The sequence below is a fragment of the Theropithecus gelada genome, chromosome 2 (assembly GCF_003255815.1).
Source record: "Theropithecus gelada isolate Dixy chromosome 2, Tgel_1.0, whole genome shotgun sequence".
Classification (NCBI taxonomy): Eukaryota; Metazoa; Chordata; class Mammalia; order Primates; family Cercopithecidae; genus Theropithecus; species Theropithecus gelada.
This window is the reverse complement of record NC_037669.1, coordinates 135,223,628-135,247,339: the sequence shown is the minus strand read 5'-3', so window position 1 is coordinate 135,247,339 and position 23,712 is coordinate 135,223,628. Positions and strand designations below refer to the sequence as shown.

Sequence of the window (23,712 nt, the reverse complement as noted above, 5' to 3'; positions counted from 1 at the left end):
GGTGTAGGTATCAACTTTTAATTAAGCCAACTTTTAACCACAGAGCTTCATTAAAGAAATCCTTTTAAATCTTTTGTTACTATACTCTAGCCAGGACAAACATCCTCTGGCTTTTAAGCTTTTTTTTCCCCCTCAAAGGTCTTCTCCTAAGTGAAACCAGTGTCTTAGCTAAGATTATGACTTATCCATGGATGCATGAGATGTCTCCAAAAGAGATGGCAAGCATTTTTACAATATCTAGAATAGCCCCTGAGGTAGCTCAGAGAAAAGAAAATTCAAGACAGGAAATCAGAAGCTGTCCATGGAGAAGAAAAAAATCAATAAATGGCAAAAGTCCCACAAGTATCCAACCAGAAATGACTCATTCTCAAAGCCAGCAATTGAACCCAGACTGCCACTATAAAAAGGTAAAGTCTTAGCTACTGAGCTACAGCATGGGGCAGCTGTCATTGCTCTTCCAGGAAGGAGTGTGGGGCGTCATTTTCAAGCTTGTAAAGGATTGTAACTGCTCGAGATAATTTTCTGAAGCTAGTTATGACATTATTCATCCTTTTTAAAATCTTTAATTGTGGAGAATAAAAGATTTCTAAAATTTCTTTTTTTTTTTAAATGGTATACTCAGTTTCAGTAGTGACTTAATCTGAGTCTTTTACAAGCCTAGATGTTAATGTTCCAGGATTTTATCATATAAGCAAGAGGTATTCTTAGAGAGGGGATAGATGAGACATCTTCATCATCCCCAAGAATTCACTCTCAGTAATGGCTTAAGATAACAAAAGATGACAAGAGCCCCATAGAACTGCGATCTTTTAAGACAAGACTCACCCAATGGTATGACACATTTGGGATGAAGAGTGTGCTGACTTATCTCGGATACCTGGTCCTCTCGTACTGACATGAACCAAAAAATTCCTGCCCTTTGGATGGTGGAGACTGAGAGTGTACCTCCACATAGTCACAAAGTCAAGCTCCCAAGGACGTAAAACAAGATGAGAGGGAAACCTTGTCCAGATTTTATTTCAGGGACCTGCAGCAAAGTTTGTAACTGACCAGCCCACAGGGCCAACTTGAGCATTGGGCTTATAGGGATCCTAGGCCCTTGTTATATCCTACTGTGCCCCTCTCCATGACAGAAGACACATAAAGATAAAAACTGAGAGGAAAGGAATGAAACAATATGAACGCTCATAGCACAAAGTACACCAGATTTGCTACAACCTCAGACTAATCACACAAATCTTTTTCCCATTAATCAGACTTTGCAAAGGAGACAGTGAATTTTACCATTGAATCCAAACAGTTTGCACAGAGAGAGGTCAGAAGCCTGACTGATAAGAAATTCTTACCCTTTTGCTGGCATGCCAGCTTTCCAGGTTCCTTTTCTCTCAGCAGCTTTGGTGACCCTGCTTGCTGTACCATAGCTGTGGGGGCCATGCTGCATTACAAAATAAAATCATCTCTTTCTGTTTCATAGAATCATAGTCAAAAACCTCTTGTTTTGCAAGATGTAGCCAAGCTACATGGGGGAACCGAAATGACTTTTTTTTATTCTAGGCAGAGGAAAATACACGTGACAAAACAGAGACACCAGTCACCCCACATAGCATCCAAATGTTGACCTGGCAAGGCTTAAAATTGCCTCTGTTGGCCCGTGTTGTCTTTGATCCACTCAAAGTGCGGTGGGATGTTCTCCAACCAGGAGATTCAATGGGTGATCTTTGAGCAACATGGAAGAGTGGATAGTCACCCTGAATTAGACCTGTTGAACTTTCTTCATGGCTTACAGAATGTGACCAACCAGACAAACTAGTAGAGCCTCCTGGACTTTCATCAGCAATTCTTTCAGGGAATTCTCTCCATATATACAAATACACACAATGAGATAAAGACAAACAAAAAGGCCTTCCAAACCAGGGTTCCTAACCAAAAATTTCCGGAAGTAATTCTTCTGAACTAACCTCTTACTCTCTAACTGGGGAGACATCTCCCCAAACTGAGACTCTTCCTACTATTTTGGGAGAGCCAGCTAATGCCCCCAAAGGAGCCAAACTGAGACCCTTAAAGGAGCAGAACCAAGAACCCCAATGGAGCCAAACCAGTTGGGAGAAGGAAGAAGGTTCTGGCTGTGCTTAGAATACTCAGCAGACCAGTTTAAAGATGTCTTTCTAGGAAGGATGTCTTTCTCCACTGCAATTAGGCCCAAGCACTATGGGGCAACAGGGCCTCACTGAGCAAGGACAACACCAAACATGGCCTTCAGTTCCAGAGAAATAAGCAGCTGCCAGAGCTCACCTCCAGTTCTGCCATACTGTTGGGGGCTGACAAACTGCAGGCAGGCACCCACAAAGGCAGATCCCAGACAGACCCCCAAATTTATAATAGCCTGATGGATTCTTCCTGCCTCCCAAACAGATGAAATCAAGCCACTGAGACCATGGCATTGCAGTAGAGAAAGAGTTTAATGGAAATGAGGATGGCCATGCCACACAGAAGATGGAGTTATTACTCACATCAATCTTCTAAACAGGTTTTTAATGCAAATGAAAGTGCCCTATTCTGGAAAAAAATGACACAAAATACATTAGTAAGGAAGAGAAGTGAGCACCAGGATTTAAGGAAGGAAGGGATAGCCAACTCTATTGTTTTGTGCAAGTGTAGTCAGGTTTATGATCAGGACTTCCATTATCTATAAAACTGCTAATCTCCAGCCTTGATGGGAAAAAATAAACATCAGGTGTTAGTCTTTTGGTTGTGCAACACAAAGTCTTGGACAAGGAGATAACTTTTTGTAGACTGATTCCATCAATGCTTTGTCCCTGAAGTTAGGAAGTACTTCAACAGTACTCTATGGAAAGGACTGTCAATGCCATGGAAGAGAACCCTGATAGAACATTACCAAAGTCTTGAAAGATTACACCATTGAAGATGACACCATTATAGAAAAACCCATGAAAGTCGTCAAGCCTGGAACAAGAAATTCGTTCTAGATCAAACTGACCAGATGTTGTGCATGACTTCAAAGGATTTACAATGGAGCCAATAAAGGAAATTATAAAAGAGATTGTGGATATGGCAAAAAAGGTTAGAGGGTGAAGGAACGGTTTCAAGATACTAATCTTGGAAAAATTCAGGAGCTAATAGACACCACACAAGAGGAATTAGCAGAAGACAACTTGGAGATGATTTTTTTTTTTTTTTCCTGAATCAGTGCAGATAATGAGAAAGAAGACATAGTAGAGGCAGCGCCAGAAAACAAATTGATGCTAGATAATATGGCAGAAGGGTTTCAGTTATTCAAGACTGCTTCTCACTTCTTTTTTAATATGAACCTTTCTATGATATGGGCACTGAAACTAAAGCAAACATTGGAAGAAGGATTGGCATGATATGGAAACATTTTCAGAGAAATGAAAAAGCAAAAAGTTCGACAGAAGTTATGACATATTTCCTCAAAGTTACTCCAAGCGCGCCTGTCTTTTCTGCCTCCCCTTCCACTTTCTCCACCTGTGTCATCCCTGAGAGGGCAACACCAACCCCTCCTCTTCCTCTTCCTCCTCAGCCTACTCAATGTAAACATGAGAATGAAGACATTTTTGATGATCCACTTCCACTTAATGAAGATTAAGTATATTTTCTGTTTCTTTTTTTTTTTTTTTTTAGAAAGAGTGTCACTCTTTGGCCCAGGAAGGAAAACAGAGGGAGACCTCAAATATCCTTAAGCTCCATTAAGNCTTCCTCTTCCTCCTCAGCCTACTCAATGTAAACATGAGAATGAAGACATTTTTGATGATCCACTTCCACTTAATGAAGATTAAGTATATTTTCTGTTTCTTTTTTTTTTTTTTTTGAGACAGAGTCTCACTCTGTCGCCCAGGCTGGAGTGCAGTGGCCGATCTCAGCTCACTGCAAGCTCCGCCTCCCGGGTTCACGCCATTCTCCGACCTCAGCCTCCTGAGTAGCTGGGACTACAGGCGCCCGCCACCTCGCCCGGCTAGTTTTTTGTGTTTTTCTTTTTTAGTAGAGGCAGGGTTTCACCGTGTTAGCCAGGATGGTCTCGATCTCCTGACCTCGTGATCTGCCCGTCTCGGCCTCCCAAAGTGCTGGGATTACAGGCTTGAGCCACCGGGCCCGGCCTGTTTTCTGTTCCTTATGATGATTTTCTTGATAACATTTTCTTTTCTTTAGCTTACTTTATCAAATATGCATTAATTGAATGTTTATATTATCAGCAAGTCTTCCTGTCAACAGTAGGCTATTAGTAGTTAAGTTTTTGGGGAGTCAGAAGTTGTTCTTGGATTTTCAACTATGTGGACGGGAGGTTGGTACCCCTAATGTCTATGTTGTTCAAAATTCAACAATATATCAACTCATTTAATCTAATTAACACTCAGTTCTTTAGTTTTTGTGCTATTCTCTTCCCTTTTAGTTCATATCTGTACTCAGGACAGGGCATTTTTCCCATATTTAGCTTGCAATCCATACATTGTTAATAGTATAATTTAAAAAAAATCTTTTTTTGAAAAAGATTGACTTAAATTGTGAGTTATAACCTCAAACTTTAACTATCATTAATCTTTCAGGTTTTTCAGTAAATCTACAGTTAACTGTTAATTAACAACCAATCTGTTACATTTTGATTAAAATTTGCAGTCAGCTCTCAGATATGCTTTTGTCCATTGTGCAGGTTCCCTTGGGCTGCCTGTTAACATTAATCATGCCATTGATTTAACGTGATGCTTACTGTTGCTGCCTGCCCTTCAGGTTTATGTAAACTGTAACCTCTCAGGAACAGGAAGAGAAGTCCATTTACCATAAAAGACCTTTTAAATCATTACATTCAATTATCTTCACCTTTTAAGTTAGGTGTAAAAGAGTAAGCATAGAGAGAGTTCAGCTATACTTGTGCTCACCTGAGAAATAGTGCTTGTATATATTTGAAGACATGAAATATCCTTCCTCTTGCCCTGAACTAAGTTCCTTTCTTGTACTAGCCTAGGTGTGATGGAAATTAAAAGAAACAAAGCAAAACAAACAAAATCTACAAGAAACAATAGCTGCACTTCAGACCCTAATCACCTCTCAGGCAGAGGATGTATAATGACATGAAAAAAAAAAAGCTCTACAAGACAGCGTATGATTTAGTGCCATGTAAGATAGTATCTGCTATGAGAATGAAGAAAGTGGAAAGAGGAATCCCTGCATGGTGGGATGGCCAGAGGGGAAGCTTTATGCTGTAGATGAAACTGGAGTTGCCTCTTGAAGGCCTAGTATTTCCACAGGCAGCAGGTAAGGCATCCTAGGGCAAAGGAACAGAAGCTTTCTGGTGAGAAAAGCTGGCCAAGTTAGAGAATGTTTAACAACTTCAGTGTTTTGAGAACATAAAATATGTGTTTATTTTGATAAGGTTTTTGTGAGAGTTATAGAGTGTTTTCTCTCATGTTTGAAATACTTTACAAGTAAATTGTTTAAAACATACTAAAACCAATCATTTCATAAATCTGCATTTAGAGTCTAAAGCAAGAATAGCAGGCAGCCATCCAGGCAGTGCAGAGAAGTGAGGACACCAGGAGAGGCTCAGCTGCTTAAGGTCCTGAACAAGTGTGCTAGTCTTAGACTTGGTCATGTAAAGTGCAGCTTTGCACTTTTTCAGACCTAAGTTAGATGCATTTATACAACAAGTATTTATTATGCCTCTTATGTGCCAGTCCCTGTTTGGGGTGCTTGATTTTAAAGCAGTCAGAATATGTATATACATCCCAAAGCCTATGAAAGCACTGTCTTTTAGAATAAATGTGTTACATAACTTCTTACCTATATTTGATTTACCTAGATTGTGTGTAATTTAACTTAATTTCCTAATGACTGGGCAGTGTATCTATTTAGTCAACTTGCGTGTATTATTCTATACAGAATAATATTAGAGAGATAGATCGGGGTCCCCAAACCTCTGGCCACTGACTAGTACCAGTCCATAGCCTGTTAGGAACTGGGCAGCATAGCCTGAGGTGAGTGGCAAGCCAGTGAGCATTACCGCCTGAGCTCTGCCTTCTGTCAGATCAGCAGCAGCATTAGATTCTTATAGGAGCAGGAACTGCACATGCGAGGGTTCTAGGTTGTGTGCTCCTTATGAGAATCTAACTAATTCCTGATGATCCGAGGTGAAACAATTTCATTCCAAAATCATCCCCATCCCCTGAATCCATGGAAAAATTATCTTCCACAAAACCAGTCTCTGGTGCCAAAAAAATTGGGGACCGCTGATTAGATTTATAGCTTATAGTGGTAACAGGAGCCGTTTAGATTAGATCCATTTCACTTCAACGTGAAGAAAACAAAGACTTTTTTTTCATAATGACTTGGAAATGGCTCTCTTTCTTTACTGAAGAAAAAAGGACTTGAGATGGGTGGATCAGTGTGCAGTGACAGGTCTTTCAAAGGCTTTTTTTTTTTTTTCTTTCTTGTTCTGTTAACTTTTTATGCTGGCTTCTCTTTCTAGAGAAGTCCCTGCTGTTTCCTTTTTTTTCCAGTGTATAGGCAAGGAAGGTGAGTGTAGAAATCAGGGACGAGAGGGTGAGAGCCTTTCCTATTTTTTTCTTTATGTATTTTTGCTATGTGATATGGAAATAGATGGCTGGTAAATTAGAATTTGAAAATGACTATGCCACACTGTACTATTAATACCAAAATGAGTAGTAGAAAAAGGAGAGTTGCAAAAAATGTAAAGGTGATGGGGGAGATGGCTAGCAAAGAAAAAGTGTAGAGAAGAACCGTGATGATAAAAAGCTACAGTTAGAGAATCCATTGCCTGATTAGAAGGCTAAGATTGTTAAACCGTTTTCCCCTGGTGGCATCTCCTCAGGGAATTTTAGGGAAGAAGGAATAAGATAATCTTGGACTCTCATGTTCGGGTCTTTTTCCTTTTTTATCACAGTTCCTGACTGAGCATAGTATACTTGTCAGACTTGCATCTTCTTCAGTGGCAGAAAATGTAAAAGCGGCCCATGGGCTAGAGAGCAAAATCACATTTGGCTCGTTTTTCTACTGCTGCACTCTGCAGGTTACTTCTGTATGTATTTAGGTCATATCTCTTTTCTTTTCTTTTCTTACCTTTTTCTTTTTCTTTTCTTTTCTTTTCTTTTCTTTTCTTTTTTTTTTTTTTTTTTGAGACGGAGTCCTGCTCTGTTGCCCAGGCTGGAGTGCAGTGGCGCGATTTCGGCTCACTGAAAGCTCAGCCTCCTGGGTTCATGCCATTCTCCTGCCTCAACCTCCCGAGTAGCTGGGACTACAGGTGCCCGTCACCACGCCCGGCTAATTTTTTTGTATTTTTGGTAGAGACGGGGTTTCACCGTGTTAGCCAAGATGGTTTCCATCTCCTCACCTTGTGATCCGCCCGCCTTGGCCTCCCAAAGTGCTGGGATTGCAGACATGAGCCACGGCGCCCGGCTGTATTTAGATCGTATCTCTAAATCTGTTCTCTCTCTAGGCTGAGCTGACTCCTACCTGTCTCTGACCTCAGATAACCAGCAGACTTACTAGCATTTTCATTAAGTATTCTGAAAGCAGAATACACTTGAAATGATAGTACTGTTCTGGGTTTAGGATTTTATTGCCACAATTTAAGACTAAAGCAACACTTATAGATCAGTAAAGTCATGCTATAATTGTATATCTCTTCCCCTCATGAATGTCAATCCACTTTAGAGACATATGGACTCCTCTTTTTAGAAAAGAGCAATGAATAATTTTCCTTTTGCTGTTTTTGCTAGGGGACATATGTGGAAATCAAAACAACAGCAACAAACTAGTGGAAAAATCAGTTAGTTTGCAAGAAGCGAAAACTGATCTTTTGTTTTTTTAAAATGGTGACAGAATGAACACTTGTAATAGGATTTTAGCTTCAGGAAATCTTTATTGCCACAGGACACAAAAGTAAAAAAAAAGAGACCAGAGTTGTTTATTTTGCAAAACAGAAGTAGTGATACAAGGGCTAGAGAGCGCAGTGTTCTTTCAGGGATAACAATCCCTTTCCCCAGCAGTAACAGCTCATTTTGTCCTGTTTCAGTAAAGTAATTTTAGTACTTTGGAACTTTGAAATTTATTCCGAATAACAGTGTTATATTTCCAAGCACAGATTGTCATTGCCAGAAAAAATAAACTTAATTTCCAGGTTATTTTGGGCCACTGTGGCAAGGTTCAGATTTTGTGTTGAGTTGAAGTGGAAGAAAAGGAAAAAGAATGGTCATACAAATGTTAGACCTAGCATCCTGGGAAAGTTGTGATGTGTGTGTGTGTGTGTGTGTGTGTGTGTGTGTACGTTTATGTGTTATGTGTTTTTAAGCAATTGTAGTTTTATTAAAACCTTATGACAAAGGGAATAGGAAGCTGTATAATTTTTGGAGAGACTATTCACTTAATATTGTGACCCAAGGTAGTTCATTAGAAAAAACATTTTCTGCAAAATATTATTATGTATCTTCAAAAATCTGAATTTGTCAATTTGCACTCAAAAATACTTTTGCCAACTGACCATAGAAGGTCATCAAGTTTACTAAGGTGAGGATTCCCAGTGGAAAAATAGGTATTGGAGGAAGTATACTTTGGAAGTATATATAGATAGACATAGGCATATCATTTATAATTTATATAGTATAAAGCCAACATTTCTGATGTTGTTCAATAACATGTCTTTATGGATGAATCTCTGGTAGTTTAGTCCCAGAATAATTTTTTTCTATTTTTGTTATTTTAAAATTAAACTTCTTATTTTGAAATAGTTGTAGATTCACATGCAGGGTAAGAAATAACACCAAGAAATTCCACGTATTCATCATCTAGCTTCCTGCAGTGGAAACATCTGGCAAAACTGAAGTACAGTGTCATAACCGGGATATTGACAATTGATAAACTGATACAATCAAGATACAGAACACTTTCATCACAACAAGGATTCCTCATGTTGTCCTTTTATCACCACATTCACCTTAACTTCCCCAATCTCTTCCTTACTCCCAGTCCATGGCCCTGGCAACCATTGGTCTGGTCTCTTAATAATTTTATGTCAAGAATGTTATATAAATGGAACCATGTAGTGTATAATCTTTTGGGATTAGCTTTTTTCAATCTGTAATTTTCTGGAGCTTCATTAGGTTGTGTGTATCAATAGTTTATTCCTTTTTATTGCTGAGTAATATTCCATGGTATGAATGTACCAGTTTGTTTAACTATTTACCTATCTATTGAAGGGCATCTAGGTTTTTTTCCAGTATTTAGCGCTATAAAGCTGCTGTAAACATTCGTTTATGTGAACATATGTTTTCATTTTCCTGGGATAAATGGCCAAGAGTTCAATTGCTATGTTATATAGTAACTACAGGTTTATTGTTTTTAAAGACACTACTAAACTGTTTTCCAGAGTGGGTATACCATTTTACATTTTTTACCTGCAGTATGTGAGTGATCCAGTTTCTCCACATCTTACCAGCATTTGATGTTGTCAGTGATGTGTAATGAGTGGTATCTCATTGTGGTTTTAATTTGCATTTTCCTAATGGCTAATGAAATGATGTTGAATATCTTCTCATGTGCCTATTTGGCATCTGAATATCCTCTTATGTGAAAGGTCTCTTCAAGTCTTTTTGCTCATTTTCTAATTAGACTTTTTTTTTCTGCTGAGTTTTGGAAATTTTTTTTTTTTTTTTTTTGAGACGGAGTCTCGCTCTGTCGCCCAGGCTGGAGTGCAGTGGCGCAGTCTCGGCTCACTGCAAGCTCTGCCTCCCGGGTTAGCGCCATTCTCCTGCCTCAGCCTCCCGTGTTGCTGGGACTACAGGCGCCCGCCACCGCACCTGGCTAGTTTTTTGTATTTTTAGTAGAGATGGGGTTTCACCGTGTTAGTCCTGATGGTCTCGATCTCCTGACCTCGTGATCCGCCCGTCTCGGCCTCCCAAAGTGCTGGGATTACAGGCGTGAGCCACTGCCCCCAGCCGAATTTTGGAAATTCTTTATGTGATCTAGGTACTAGTAAGATATGTGGTTTTCAAATATTTTCTCCTGGTCTGTAGCTTGTCTTTTTATCCTCTTTGCAAGGTCTTTTACAGATCAGAAGTTTTTAAATTTGTTGAAATTGAGGTTATCAGATTTTCCATTTATGAATCATGCTTTTGGTATTAAATATAAGAGGTCTTTTCCAGTTTAGATCCTGAAGATTTTCTCCTATTAATTTTCCTAAAAAGATTTCTTCTAATTTTTTCTACTTTTATATTTTATATTTTTGTCCCTACTTGTAGAATATGTGAGGTTTAGGTTGAGGTTCATTTTTTTAAAACAAAATGTAGGCCGGGCGCGGTGGCTCAAGCCTGTAATCCCAGCACTTTGGGAGGCCGAGACGGGCGGATCACGAGGTCAGGAGATCGAGACCATCCTGGCTAACACGGTGAAACCCCGTCTCTACTAAAAAATACAAAAAAAAACTAGCCGGGCGAGGTGGCGGGCGCCTGTAGTCCCAGCTACTCGGGAGGCTGAGGCAGGAGAATGGCGGGAACCCGGGAGGCGGAGCTTGCAGTGAGCTGAGATCCGGCCACAGCACTCCAGCCTGGGCGACAGAGCAAGACTCCGTCTCAAAAAAAAAAAAAAAAATGTATGGATATCCAGTTGTACCAGCACCATTTGTTGAAAAAGCTATCTTTCTTTCATTGAACTGCTTTTGTACCTTTGTCAAAAATCAGTTTGGCATATTTATGGAAGTCGTTTTCTGTTCTGTTCCATTGATCTATGTGTCCTTACTTCTGCCAATACCATACAGTCTTGATTACTATAGCAATACAGTATGTCTGGAAATCAGGTAGTGATTCCCCCACTTTATTCTTCTTTTTCAGCATTATTTTAGCTATTCTAATTCCTTTGGCTTTACGTACAAATTTGAGAATAACTCTTTCTACATATAAAATATCTTGCTGAGATTTTGATAGAAATTGGATTATACCAATTTAGGGAAAATTGATATCTTTACTATTTTGAGTCTTCCAAACCATAAATTTAGATCTCCATTTATTTAGATCTTCAATATATTTCATCAGTGTTTTGTAGGTTTCAGCATACAAGTCTTGTACATATTTTGTTATATCTACATCTGAGTATTTAATTTTTTGGAGCAATTATAAATATATATATATGTATTGTATTTTTAATTTCAGTGTCCAGGTGCTCACTGGGTATGTATAGAAATGCAATTGATGGTTTTGTTTGTATCTTGAAACATGCAACCTTGCTGAACTTACTAATTCTAGTTTTATTGTCGATTTCTTGGGATTTTCTATGTAGGTAATTATGCCATCTCAATTAGGGAGAGTTTTATTTTTTTCCTTCTGATATGTATGCCTTTTATTTCCCCTTCTTGCATTATTGCTCTGGGCTAGATATTCTAGCACTATATTGAATAAGTGTAGTGAGGGTGGATATCCTTGCCATTTCCCAACCTTAGGGGAAAAGCACTGAGTCTTTTACTACTAATTGTAATAAAGCTATAGGGTTTTTTTTTTGTAAGTGCCCTTTACTAAATTGATTTTTAAATTAATAAATAAGCAGGCTAACTTAATGATGAGGAAGGGTCCTAATGGCTTTATGAAGTAGTCAGGTGGTCTGTGTGACTAATGAGCTTGAAGTATCTATTGCCCTATCTCAAAAACTTTCTCCTAATCTGAATGAAATTTACTAAACACTTACTGTTTTGAGTAAAGGCATCTTATTGAATGGAAAACCTCTTAGAAGGATTAATATTTCATACTGCTATCACTCTTATCTACAACAAATAGTTTATTTCCTCCTTGTCTGAGCACAAAAAGCATCATATAGGTGGGAGAAGGAGGCACAATTTTATTTATTTATTTGGAACAAGATCTTTCTGTGTTGTCCAGGCTGGAGTACAGTGGCACCATCTCAGCTCACTGCAGCCTCTGCCTCCTGGGCTCAAGCAGTCCTCCCACCTCAGCCTCCCAAATAGCAGGGACTACAGGCACACACCACCACGCCTGGCTAATTTTTTAAAAAGTTTTTGTAGAAATAAGGTCTCACCATGTTGCCCAGGTTCATCCTGGGCTCAAGCAATCCACCCATCTCGGCCTCCCAAAGCACTGGGATTACAGGTGTAAGCTACCATGCTTGGCCAGGAGGCACGATTTTGAAATAGAGAATGCCACAATTGGGCAGCAGGAAGGTACTAAGTAGTTTTTCTAGTTCAAGCACAGACAGGAGCTCTGAAAAGGATCTGAAGCCTAATTTAACCTTTTAAAAAAATGTCCATTATTTTCATATTAAATAACTGTAATTTTAGAAGTATGAACACTACATTTGAGAAGTTTGTTTCATAATTTATTTTCAAATGGTTCTACGTTTGTTTAATATACTGCATTTGTTACTGTCTCCTCCGAAGTGCATCTTGTAGAACACCAAAACATCCTGTTAATGATAGGCCTTTTGTCAAGAATGACAGCATGTCATTATTTTACTTTCAAAATGAGAGGATGATATAGATATAACACCAAGTTATAAGAATGAAGCACAAATTGTATTTCACAAAAAGCAGATAACTTACTTCATTTGGGAACATAATTACAGTATTTCATATCTTCTCAAGTTTCACAAAAATGCCCTAAGTAATTAGCTCATATAGACACTAATAATTTGAAAGGGTTATTACCTTTTTTTCTATAGCAGTTTTGCTTACAGAATGTTATTTACAATTTAATAGCATTGAAAAATTTTATGCAATATGCTTATTTAACATTGCTCACGTAATGATTCAGGTAAAGTCAGAAGACGACTCTTGTGGACCTATTATTTTAAAATCACATTGTCTTGTTTTCTGCATCGTAATGAATATCATGTTTTCTCTTTCCTTGCTGAACTTCTAGAAAACCTATTCTCTAAAATGTATTGCTTCACATAAAATACATTTCAGCCTTTTCTCCCTTGACTGCTATGATGAAATAACATTCTAATAGCTTTCACAATGTAAAGTTCATAGCATTTCTATTTCGTTCTTCAGTCTGCAAATCTACTCCACCCATCAAGAGTTTTCTTTAGAATAAAGATAGGATACTTTGTCAGGAACAGGGCAAGAACTGCAATTAATAGGCAAGGATTAATGATGAAAGTGACTTACAGTAAGCAACAATTTTCAAATTGAGAAGAAGAAACCAAAATACAAGATGGACAAAAATTTTGAGAAAATATCCATCTGTTCCTAATTAGTTCAGGTTTATTGACATGGATGGATTATATTTCTGAGGGCCGATAGTGTCTTTGAATAGGATTGCAAAGCCACTCTTGGTTATGTTTGAAGATGTGTAGAGAGTAATAGGATAATGAACAAATGCCGTTTCATGTATACAGTGCCCATAAATTACAACCAATTAGCTTAATTTCAATCACAGACAAGATTTAGAATATATTATGAAAGGGTGGTTTGTGAGGATATATTAGACAAAACAATAACCGTTGAGCCAATTTTATGTTCACTGAGAGCAAGCCTGTAGGCTTTGCCATTTCATTTTATGTAGGATTACTAGATCCAGGAACCATATTAGGCATAGAATATATGGACTTTATGAAAACATTTGACAAAGTCTGTCATAATATTCCTGAAGACAATATAAAATAAATATAGGCTGGTAACAAAGATAATTGGATAATTTAATGATCAGATTAAGAGTTGTACCTGAAATGTGCTGAATAATAGAACAGTATCAACCAATGTGATATTACATGCTATGGAGTTCTGTCCTCAACTTAGTCAGTTCAGCATTTTAAAATCAGTGAGTGAGATACATAAAATGACTTATAAGGATCAACTTTGCAAAAGACATGAAGCTTAGAATTTCCTGGATACCAATGGCAATAACTAAGGCAATAACCAAAGGAAATAACTATGTCTAAGACATATATATCTATGTTATATACTCAAATATATGTGAGTCTAAGATAATATATATATTTTTATGTATTTTATATATTTACATTTACATCTGTAGTTTTGTATTTGGATCTGAAAAGCCAAATGCAGACATAATAGAATGGAAAGTTCTGGTTGCAAGGAATAGGGAGCTTAAGGGAGAAAAGGGAAAATAGTAGAGGAAGATTGGGCATGAATTCCAAATGGCAAGTAGGGCAGCCAGGTCTCAAGAGGGACTGAAGTGAGGAACTGGAAGCGTTTGGGGTTCCTTATTTTCTCTGTCTTTCTGGAGCTACAGCGTCCTCATCTCAGCTTCTCTGTGCTCATTCATGTCTCAGATTTTAGTTATATTAGTTAATTTGTATCTTGTACATGACATTTTCTAAGGTGACCTAAGTGCCTGAATCTTCAACAATTACAGGCCCAGTTGGCTCATACCAGCTGGCGCTTGGTCCTTCTGGGTCTGATGTCCAATCCTGTTTCACCAGTCACCATGGCTAGGTTAGATGGGTAGAGGGAGTCTTAGTCACATTGCCAAACATAGCAGCCAGGTCTGTGGAAAGTGGATTATCTAAAATGGAAACATAGATAGAAAGGAAATAATTGGTATATTCAGTATAATGAGACATTGGTTTGCACTGCAGTATTTTTAAGATCAGGGGTTTTATGTAACATAAAGCCAGTTATAGTATATAAAAGCAAAATATAATTGCTAAAAATATGAAAGACCAATGAGATCTAAAGTTTCATTAGAACATATTACAATGATGTTAGTAATGAGATATTAGAATGAGAGAAGTTTGAGTCTTCTCTTATTCTATTTCAGTGAGACCAGCCACACTAAACTATTGCATTCTGGGCACCATACTTTGAAACACATGTAGAATATTGGAAAAAATTTAGAGAAATCTAGAATGAGGAAGAAATTCAACTGAAGGAATTGTAAGTGTTGACCTGAAGAAGAGAAGACATGGAATATTCCTGATAGCTGTCTTCAAATGTTAGAAAGACCTTCGTGTGAAAGAGGCCTGGGGATGTCACACATGGTTTCTAAGAGGACTGGAACTGGTGCACACTTCAGGGAGGCAGATTTGTGATGAGCCTGAGAAAGGATTTCCTGAGAGACAAAACTGGCAGAAGATGGAACAGAATGCTTTAGAAAGTGGTTTCCCATCATTTGGGATGTTAAAATAAAGGATAGGCAACAACGTATTTAGGTTGAAGTAGATTAATGGAATTGAATCCATGTAGAACTTGAACCAGGTTATCTTTATGATTACTTTTAAACCTGATGTTTTATAAATCAAAGTGGCAGTTAGATAGTTGATATAGTCATTAATCTGTATCCCACAATACTGTATTATGGTTTTTAATTTAAAATTTTTATTATTAAAGTTTAAAGGAGCCAAATTTTACTTTATAAAAATGTGTTATTTTCTTCCAGTTGACATTTCTGTAATCACTTTGGTAGGTAGATATGGTGGCATTACTATTAGTTACAGAAACAGTTTCTATAGTTTCAAGGGAGGTTGCTTTAAGAGTAAATCTTGTATAATCCAAGAGTTAATTTCAAATTTAGTGCCCTGGAGCAAGTATTTTATGAAGCATCTCTTATCCTTTGTGAATAGGAAAACAAGCAGAGGCTACTGAGAAATATTATACGAGAAACAGAAAAAAGAGCTATCTCCTTTCTGACTTGGCTAAAATTTCATTTTTCGCTGGCCAGAAGTTATACAACACTTTATTTGAAGGAAGGAAGAGTATCTATCCAATATACAGTTGGTTAAAGGTGCTGGTTTTAAATAGACCTGAGTTTTAATCCCAGCTTCTCCACATATCAGCCGATTATTTAACTTCAGTAGTCTCTGTTGGTTTTTTTTTTTTTTTTTTTTTTTAAATCTATAAGATGGGTATAACAATACCTACTAAGAACTGACTTGGGGAGAAGAGATTAGGTTCAAAGTGTTTTTCCTATTTGTAGATTTATGACAGAATGTTAAATTTCTGTAAAAATCATAAAATGCTGAAACTGAACAGAAACAGAATTCATTTGGTGTAATGTCATACTTTTACAAATGAGGAAAATAAGGTCTGAAAAAGCCAGGAGAACAGAGCAGTTTGCAATTAAAGAACAGTGATTTCCTCCCACTTTGTGGAAAATTCATCTTAAAACCAGAATTATAAAGATTATACATTTTTCACTATTTTTGGTTTTATTTTACGGAAAATATTGTAAATCTTTCTTAGAGATACCGTGGAGAAACAATTGCTCAGAAAGATCTTTTTCTAATCCCAAGATTTTGTGTCAGACTCAATATGCCTGTTCAAACATTTTTATACAAATGTGGGCAATGTCATAATTATTGCTCCAAGGCATAGTATACTATATATTTACTTCGTTCAACCAGCATGTCTACAATATCTTCAGTTGAACTTTATTTTTCAGAATAAAAAAAAAATTTAGTAAGTGTATGTTCTGTTTCCTAGATGTTGCCTGAAGAAAAAGTTTGTAAGTACTGTGGAGTCAGCTATCTAATTCTTCATGAATTTAAAGCTATGGAAGAAAAAGTGAAAGCAATGGAAAAAGAGATGAAATTTTATCAAGGAAGTGTAGATCGTGAAAAGAGACTTCAAGAAAAACTGCATTCTCTTAACCAAGAACTTGAACAGTACAAAATTGACAGCAAATCCAAAACAGAAAGGTTAGAGTATGTTTTTCTTTTCTATCATTTATTTAGTTGAAAGAAAAGTACAGGAAATAAATACACTTTGAATGTTTTTCTGAAATTTCTCTACATCAGGTATAGTTTATACTTTAATACATTTGTTTGTTTCTTAATTATATTAATAATTACTAAATATAATTATTATAGTTTGCTTTCTTTCGAGCCATATATTTACTATCTGAAAAATTAGAAATCAATTAATTTAGTAACCACCAGCTGAGACGTTCAAGTTTTTTTCCCAGGTATATATCTTACGTTTTATTATTAGGAAAATTTATCTATCAGAAATCAGATTAATTTTGGTAGTTTTTCATAAATTTATTTTTAAATGGCTTTGGATTTTTAGATTTGTAGAGTGAGGCTTTCATATTTTGAAAAAGATGCCAAGACATTCAAATTAGTGTATGATTTTAAATTATTGGAATTGGAAAAAACTTTAAGAATGGGTTTCTAATATTGTAGAATCTAATCAGCAATCTAGTCTGCCTAAAGACATTTCAGTGAGCCTATACAGAAGAGTTTTTGCTGGTGTTTTATAACTTTTCCTATGAATGAAAATTTCTTGATTTAAAGTATTGACAGTTGATGTTAAAAGACCTTGAGTTAATGAATTTAATGAATAACATGTCTATGTAGTGGAAACTTGCTTAAGTCGCTTCGGATTAAATACTTCTATTAAATTTTATTACAAAATTTTATATAAAATATGTAATTTCATTAAATGCCAGTTAAGCCAGATATTTCTTACTTTTTTTTTTTAACAAAAAAAGTAGTTATAGTTTCTTTAATTTCACATCTGAATAATAAAGTATTTTATGATATTTTCATGAAAAAGCTTAAAAATTTGAAGTATTGTTTACAATTTTTAATTTGGAGGGGTTTTGCCTGTCAGGGATTCTTTTGTTTGGTGTATTCACATCTTGCTTTCTTTAATAAAATGTAGTATACATGTAAGACATAAACACATGAAGTAAAAGAAGTATAGAGAATAATAAGGCAAGAAAGTCTTTGTACCCTGCTAATTGTACTATTACTGGTACCCTGCTGATTGTACTGGTTGTATTATTACTGGTACCCTGCTGATTGTACTGATTGTATTCTTACTGGAGGTAAAAATCATCTTTTTTTTTTTCTTTTGAGATAGAGTCCTGCTCTGTCACCTAGGCTGGAGTGCAGTGTCATGATCTCAGCTCACTGCAGCCTCTGCCTTCCAGGTTCAAGTGATTCTCCTGTCTCAGCCTCCCAAGTAGCTGGGATTATGGGCATACACCACCACTCTCAGCTAATTTTTTGATGTTATTAGTAGAGACAGAGTTTCACCATGTTGGCCAGGCTGGCTCGAACTCCTGACCTCAGGTGATCCGCCCACATGGGCCTCCCAAAGTGTTGGGATTACAGGCGTGAGCCACTGCGCCGGGCCAAAAATGACTTTTAATGATTTGGTGTATGTCTTGCTAGATCCTTCATTGTACCTTTACCTTTATTACAAATGTCTTTTCTTTTCTTTTCTTTTCTTTTTTTTTTTTTTTGAGACAGGGTCTTTCTATGTTGCCCAGGCTGGTGTGAAATGGCACTATCATGGCTCACTGCAGCCTTGACCTTCCAGACTCAAGCTGTCCTCTCACCTTAGCCTCCCGAGTAGCTGGGACCACAGGTGCACACCACCATGCCTGGCTAATTTTTGTATTTTGTAGCTTTTTTTTTTTTTTTTTTTTTCCCTAGAGATGCGGTTTTGCTATGTTGCCCATGTTGGTCTTGAACTCCTGTGCTCAAGTAATCTGCCTGCCTTGGCCTCCCAAAGTGCTAGAATTACAGGCATGATCCACTGCACTCAGCTTTATTTTCTGAATATGTGTAGTTCATATCTTTTTCTCTTAATAGACTAGTTTTAACATAAGCAGTATATCAAACATACTGTTGTGCTCTTGACATTTGCCGCTTAATTATATATATTGGAAATTGTTCCATGTTAATGTATGTAGATCTACCTTGTTCTTAACTACACCAACATTTTTCTTACCAAGAATATGCTATAATTTACTTAATTTTCTTTTCAAAGTTTATATTATTTCCAATTTTTGTTATTACATGTAGTATTTGTATTTATGTTCTTGTGAACATATGCTGTTCCAAAGGATAAATTTCTAGAAGTGAAACTACTGAAAGAAAACAAATGCCAGTTTAAAATTTTGATGGATATTATACCAAGTAGTCCTTTGAGAAAATAACATTCACTTACATTTGGTCAATAGTTGATGAAGTGACCACTTTCCTACATTTTGTTAATATTGGGTTTTTCTTAATTTTTTTCAATCTCTTGAGTGAAAAATACTACCTCATGGTTATTTAATTAGTATTTTTTTTTTTTTGCCAACGAAGCTGAACAATTTTTTGTGTATTAGACATTTATATTGATTACCTGTAAACATATATTGCCCATGTTATTGGGTTATTTGCTTATGTTTGTTTATTTGTAGGCACCTTTAATATAATATTGGCATTATACTTTGTTTATATATGTTGTTAATATTTTCTCATGGTTGCTTGTCCTTTCACTTCGTTGTATTTTTTTGCTGCATCTTTTAAAAGTTTTAATAATATCCTGTGCCTGATTCTGGTTGGTTAGAGTTTTGTGTCAAGTTCTTTTAGTTGCAAACAACGGAAACTTATCTGACATGAACCTAAACACAACAGAGAATGTATTGGAAGAGTACGAGGTGATAGCTCATTGAAAGAAAGGAAAAACTCAAGAACCCTGGCTTTGGAAATGGACTGGAAACAGATCTTGTTCAGGGATCTGGGAAGTCTGGGGTAAATTCACTCAACTTTTTTTTCCTTGCATCATTCCCTTCAATATTCAAATCCCAGAAGAGTCTCACTGGCTTTATTTCCTTTATGTGACCACCCTCCAATTCCACTCCCTTAGCCTGATGAAGGGGGTAACCTTGATTGATAGTTCTATGAAGACTTCATACAATGAAAGCAAAGGTTTTCACTAAAGAGAAGTTAGAGTATTGTTATCAGAAGATGAGGGAATAGACTCAGGCAAGTAGAAACAACATATGTTTAAAACTTACAGTATTAGAATTACCTTTTTAATCTATTTAGTATGAATTTTGTATATAATTTGAGGTAGATTTCCAATTTCATGTTTGTTGTTTCTCAGATATCTGGCTGTTGGCCCAATATCATTTATTAAATTCTTCATCCTCTCTCCCTTGACTTGAAATGCCACCTATTAATTTTTCTTCTAGCATATTTCTGGATGCTCTGTTTTGTGTTATTGATTTATTGTCTATCATTGAGTCAGGGCCACACTTTTAAGTACTTTAGCTTTATAATATGTTTTGATATTTTGTAGGACAAGTGTTTGGTTTGCCTTCGGGTTACCCTGGCTTTTTAGTATATTTTCTTTTCTGGATGAACTCTAGAATCAGCTTGTCAGATTCCATAAAGCATGCTATGTTATGATTTAGACTGGGATTGCATTTACTTTCTAGAGCAGTTAGATTATCTCGATAATTGACATCTTTATAATCTTGAGGCTTCTTATCCTGGAACATGGATTCCCCATTTATTCAGATGTTCTTTAAATCCTTCAATACAATTTTATAATTTTTAAATACATTCTGTATTAGTTTAATCCTTGGACATGTTTTTGTTGCTTTTGGGAAGGATGCCTTTTTATTACATTTTTTTGAATGCTATTTATTTCTGTAGCTAGCTTCCTTATTGAATTCTTTTATTGTTAGGATTTTTAAATTTTCTGGAATATTTGTTATATATGTTTATAACATACACGTACATGTAAAACAGTCACATCATATGCAAATAGTGCCTGTCATCTTTTTATTTGCAATAGTTATACCCTTTTCCTCCTTTTTCTTGTCTTATTAAATTGGATTGGACCTGTAGAACAGTGTTGAATAGTAAACTTGTAGAATGCATCTTTATATTTATTTGTAAGGTAATGCAATCCTGTCTAGGATGTTTCTGTTTCAAAAAGGACATCTGCTATAGGTTTCTTAAAGATACCTTTTATCAATTTAAGGAATTCCTCCTTTTATTTCTAATTCTTTAAGTTTATTTAAAATCAGATGACTATTGAATTTTAATAAATGCTTTTCTGTCTTCTATTGAGATGATCATATGATTTGTTTTCCTTTAATCTGTTAATATAGTAAATCATACTAATGGATTTTCTAATATGAAGCTAAACTTACGTTTTTGATAGAAAGCCATTTTGATCATGTTACATATTTCAGGGTTCCCAGAGTCTCATGTATTTCCTTGCCTTCTTCATGATTCTTGCCACTGCTATAAGTACTCTGCACTATTCTATTTTTCTGTGAATTCTCCCTTAAATGTATGTATTTCTATGCATATAGTAAGCGGAAAAACATTTATCACTTGCCATAAATAAAATATTTAAAAAATAAGTATATAACTACAGGTTGAGTACCTTTTATCAAAAATGCTTTGGGTAAAAGCATTAAATGAAAGTACTTTGGTCCAGAAGTGTTTTGGATTTTGGAATATTTTCAGAATACATACCAGTTGAGCATCTAATCTAAAAATCCAAAATGTGAAATGCACTAATGAGTGTTCCCTTTGAAAATCATGCTGACACTCAAAAAGTTTTGGATTTTGGGTAATTTCTTGATTAAAATAAAAGTGTTTTGTCTCTGTAACACTAACAAAATTGCCCATACTAATAGTAATATGTGAAATAGTTTATGAAAAGCATTGTTCTTTTGAAATAATGCTACTAATATTTTACATAGATATTTGCGTCTGTCTTCGCAGGTGAGGTTGGCCTACAGTTTTGTTTCCTTGTGGCATACAAACTAGGTTATACTTATCTTTTCTAATAAGTTAAGAAGGCTTTCATCTTTGGTGTGCACCAGACATCTTGAATAGCACATGAGTGTTTTGTTCCTTGAAGCTTTGGTAGATCTTCATTAAAAATGTATTTTGGTTGGGGGAGGGTTGGTGGAATTTTGATGACCTATTATGTTTCCTCTATAATTATTGGTTTACTTACGGATTTTTACCTCTTTTTGAGTCATTTTTGGAAATGCTTTCCTGGAAAATCAAGCATTTCACTTGGCATTTCAAATTTCTTGATGTTTAGTATTATATAGTATCCTCTTATTTAGAAGCTTTCCTCTGTATCTGTTATGACTCCATTTCTCTTTCCTTGGGTAGCTTAGTTGTGTTTGATTGAGAAAGAGACAAGAAAGAGAGCGAAGGACAGAGAGAGTGTGATTTTCATAGGAAAATAAACAAATTTGTCTATTTTGGCCTTTTTAAAGAACCAGATTTTTGTTTAAATTAATCAAATATGTTCCTTTTTAAAATTTATATTTATCAGGCCAGGTGTGATGGCTCACGCTTGTAATCCCAGCACTTTGGGAGGCCGAGACAGACTGATCACCTGAGGTCAGGAGTTTGATACCAGCCTGGCCAACGTGGTGAAACCCTGTCTCTACTAAAAATACAAAAATTAGCTGAGTGTGGTGGCAGGCATCTGTAACCCCAGCTTGGGAGGCTGAGGTGGGAGAATCGCTTGAACCTGGGAGGCAGAGGCTGCAGTGAGCCGAGAATCATGCCACTACACTCCAGCCTGGGCGACACAGCGAGACCTTGTCTAAAAGAAAAAAAAAAAAATTATCTATTTTCTATCCTTTCTTTAATGTTTAGTTTTCTTTTCTTTCTTTTTTTTTTTTTTTTATTATACTTTAAGTTCTAGGGTACATGTGCATAACGTGCAGGTTTGTTACATATGTATACTTGTACCATGTTGGTGTGCTGCACCTATCAACTCGTCAGCACCCATCAACTCGTCATTTACATCAGGTATAACTCCCAATGCAATCCCTCCCCCCTGCCCCCTCCCCGTGATAGGCCCTGGTGTGTGATGTTCCCCTTCCCGAGTCCAAGTGATCTCATTGTTCAGTTCCCACCTATGAGTGAGAACATGCGGTGTTTGGTTTTTCTGTTCTTGCGATAGTTTGCTGAGAATGATGGTTTCCAGCTGCATCCATGTCCCTACAAAGGACACAAACTCATCCTTTTTTATGGCTGCATAGTATTCCATGGTGTATATGTGCCACATTTTCTTAATCCAGTCTGTCACTGATGGACATTTGGGTTGATTCCAAGTCTTTGCTATTGTGAATAGTGCCGCAATAAACATATGTGTGCATGTGTCTTTATAGCAGCATGATTTATAATCCTTTGGGTATATACCCAGTAATGGGATGGCTGGGTCATATGGTACTTCTAGTTCTAGATCCTTGAGGAATCGCCATACTGTTTTCCATAATGGTTGAACTAGTTGACAATCCCACCAACAGTGTAAAAGTGTTCCTATTTCTCCACATCCTCTCCAGCACCTGTTGTTTCCTGACTTTGTAATGATTGCCATTCTAACTGGTGTGAGATGGTATCTCATTGTGGTTTTGATTTGCATTTCTCTGATGACCAGTGATGATGAGCATTTTTTCATGTGTCTGTTGGCTGTATGAATGTCTTCTTTTGAGAAATGTCTATTCATATCCTTTGCCCACTTTTTGATGGGGTTGTTTGTTTTTTTCTTGTAAATTTGTTTGAGTTCTTTGTAGGTTCTGGATATTAGCCCTTTGTCTGATGAGTAGATTGCAAAAATTTTCTCCCATTCTGTAGGTTGCCTGTTCACTCTGATGGTTGTTTCTTTTGCTGTGCAGAAGCTCTTTAGTTTAATTAGATCCCATTTGTCAATTTTGGCTTTTGTTGCTGTTGCTTTTGGTGTTTTAGACATGAAGTCCCTGCCTATGCCTATGTCCTGAATGGTATTACCTAGGTTTTCTTCTAGGGTTTTTATGGTATATGGTCTAACATTTAAGTCTCTAATCCATCTTGAATTAATTTTCGTATAAGGAGTAAGGAAAGGATCCAGTTTCAGCTTTCTACTTATGGCTAGCCAATAATCCCAGCACCATTTATTAAATAGGGAATCCTTTCCCCATTTCTTGTTTCTCTCAGGTTTATCAAAGATCA

General features: G+C 36.5%; 1 protein-coding gene across 3 annotated transcripts in view; it reads left to right on the top strand.

Moving 5' to 3' along the window:
• The window catches only part of LEKR1 (leucine, glutamate and lysine rich 1), a 225,258-nt gene that overhangs the window by 10,410 nt on the left and 191,136 nt on the right, over window positions 1-23,712 (top strand). For all 3 annotated transcript variants that reach the window (XM_025376590.1, XM_025376591.1, XM_025376592.1), the window contains exon 3: window positions 16,433-16,647. In XM_025376590.1, coding sequence (XP_025232375.1) covers window positions 16,433-16,647 — 215 coding nt within the window. The remainder of the gene's footprint in view (window positions 1-16,432; window positions 16,648-23,712) is intronic.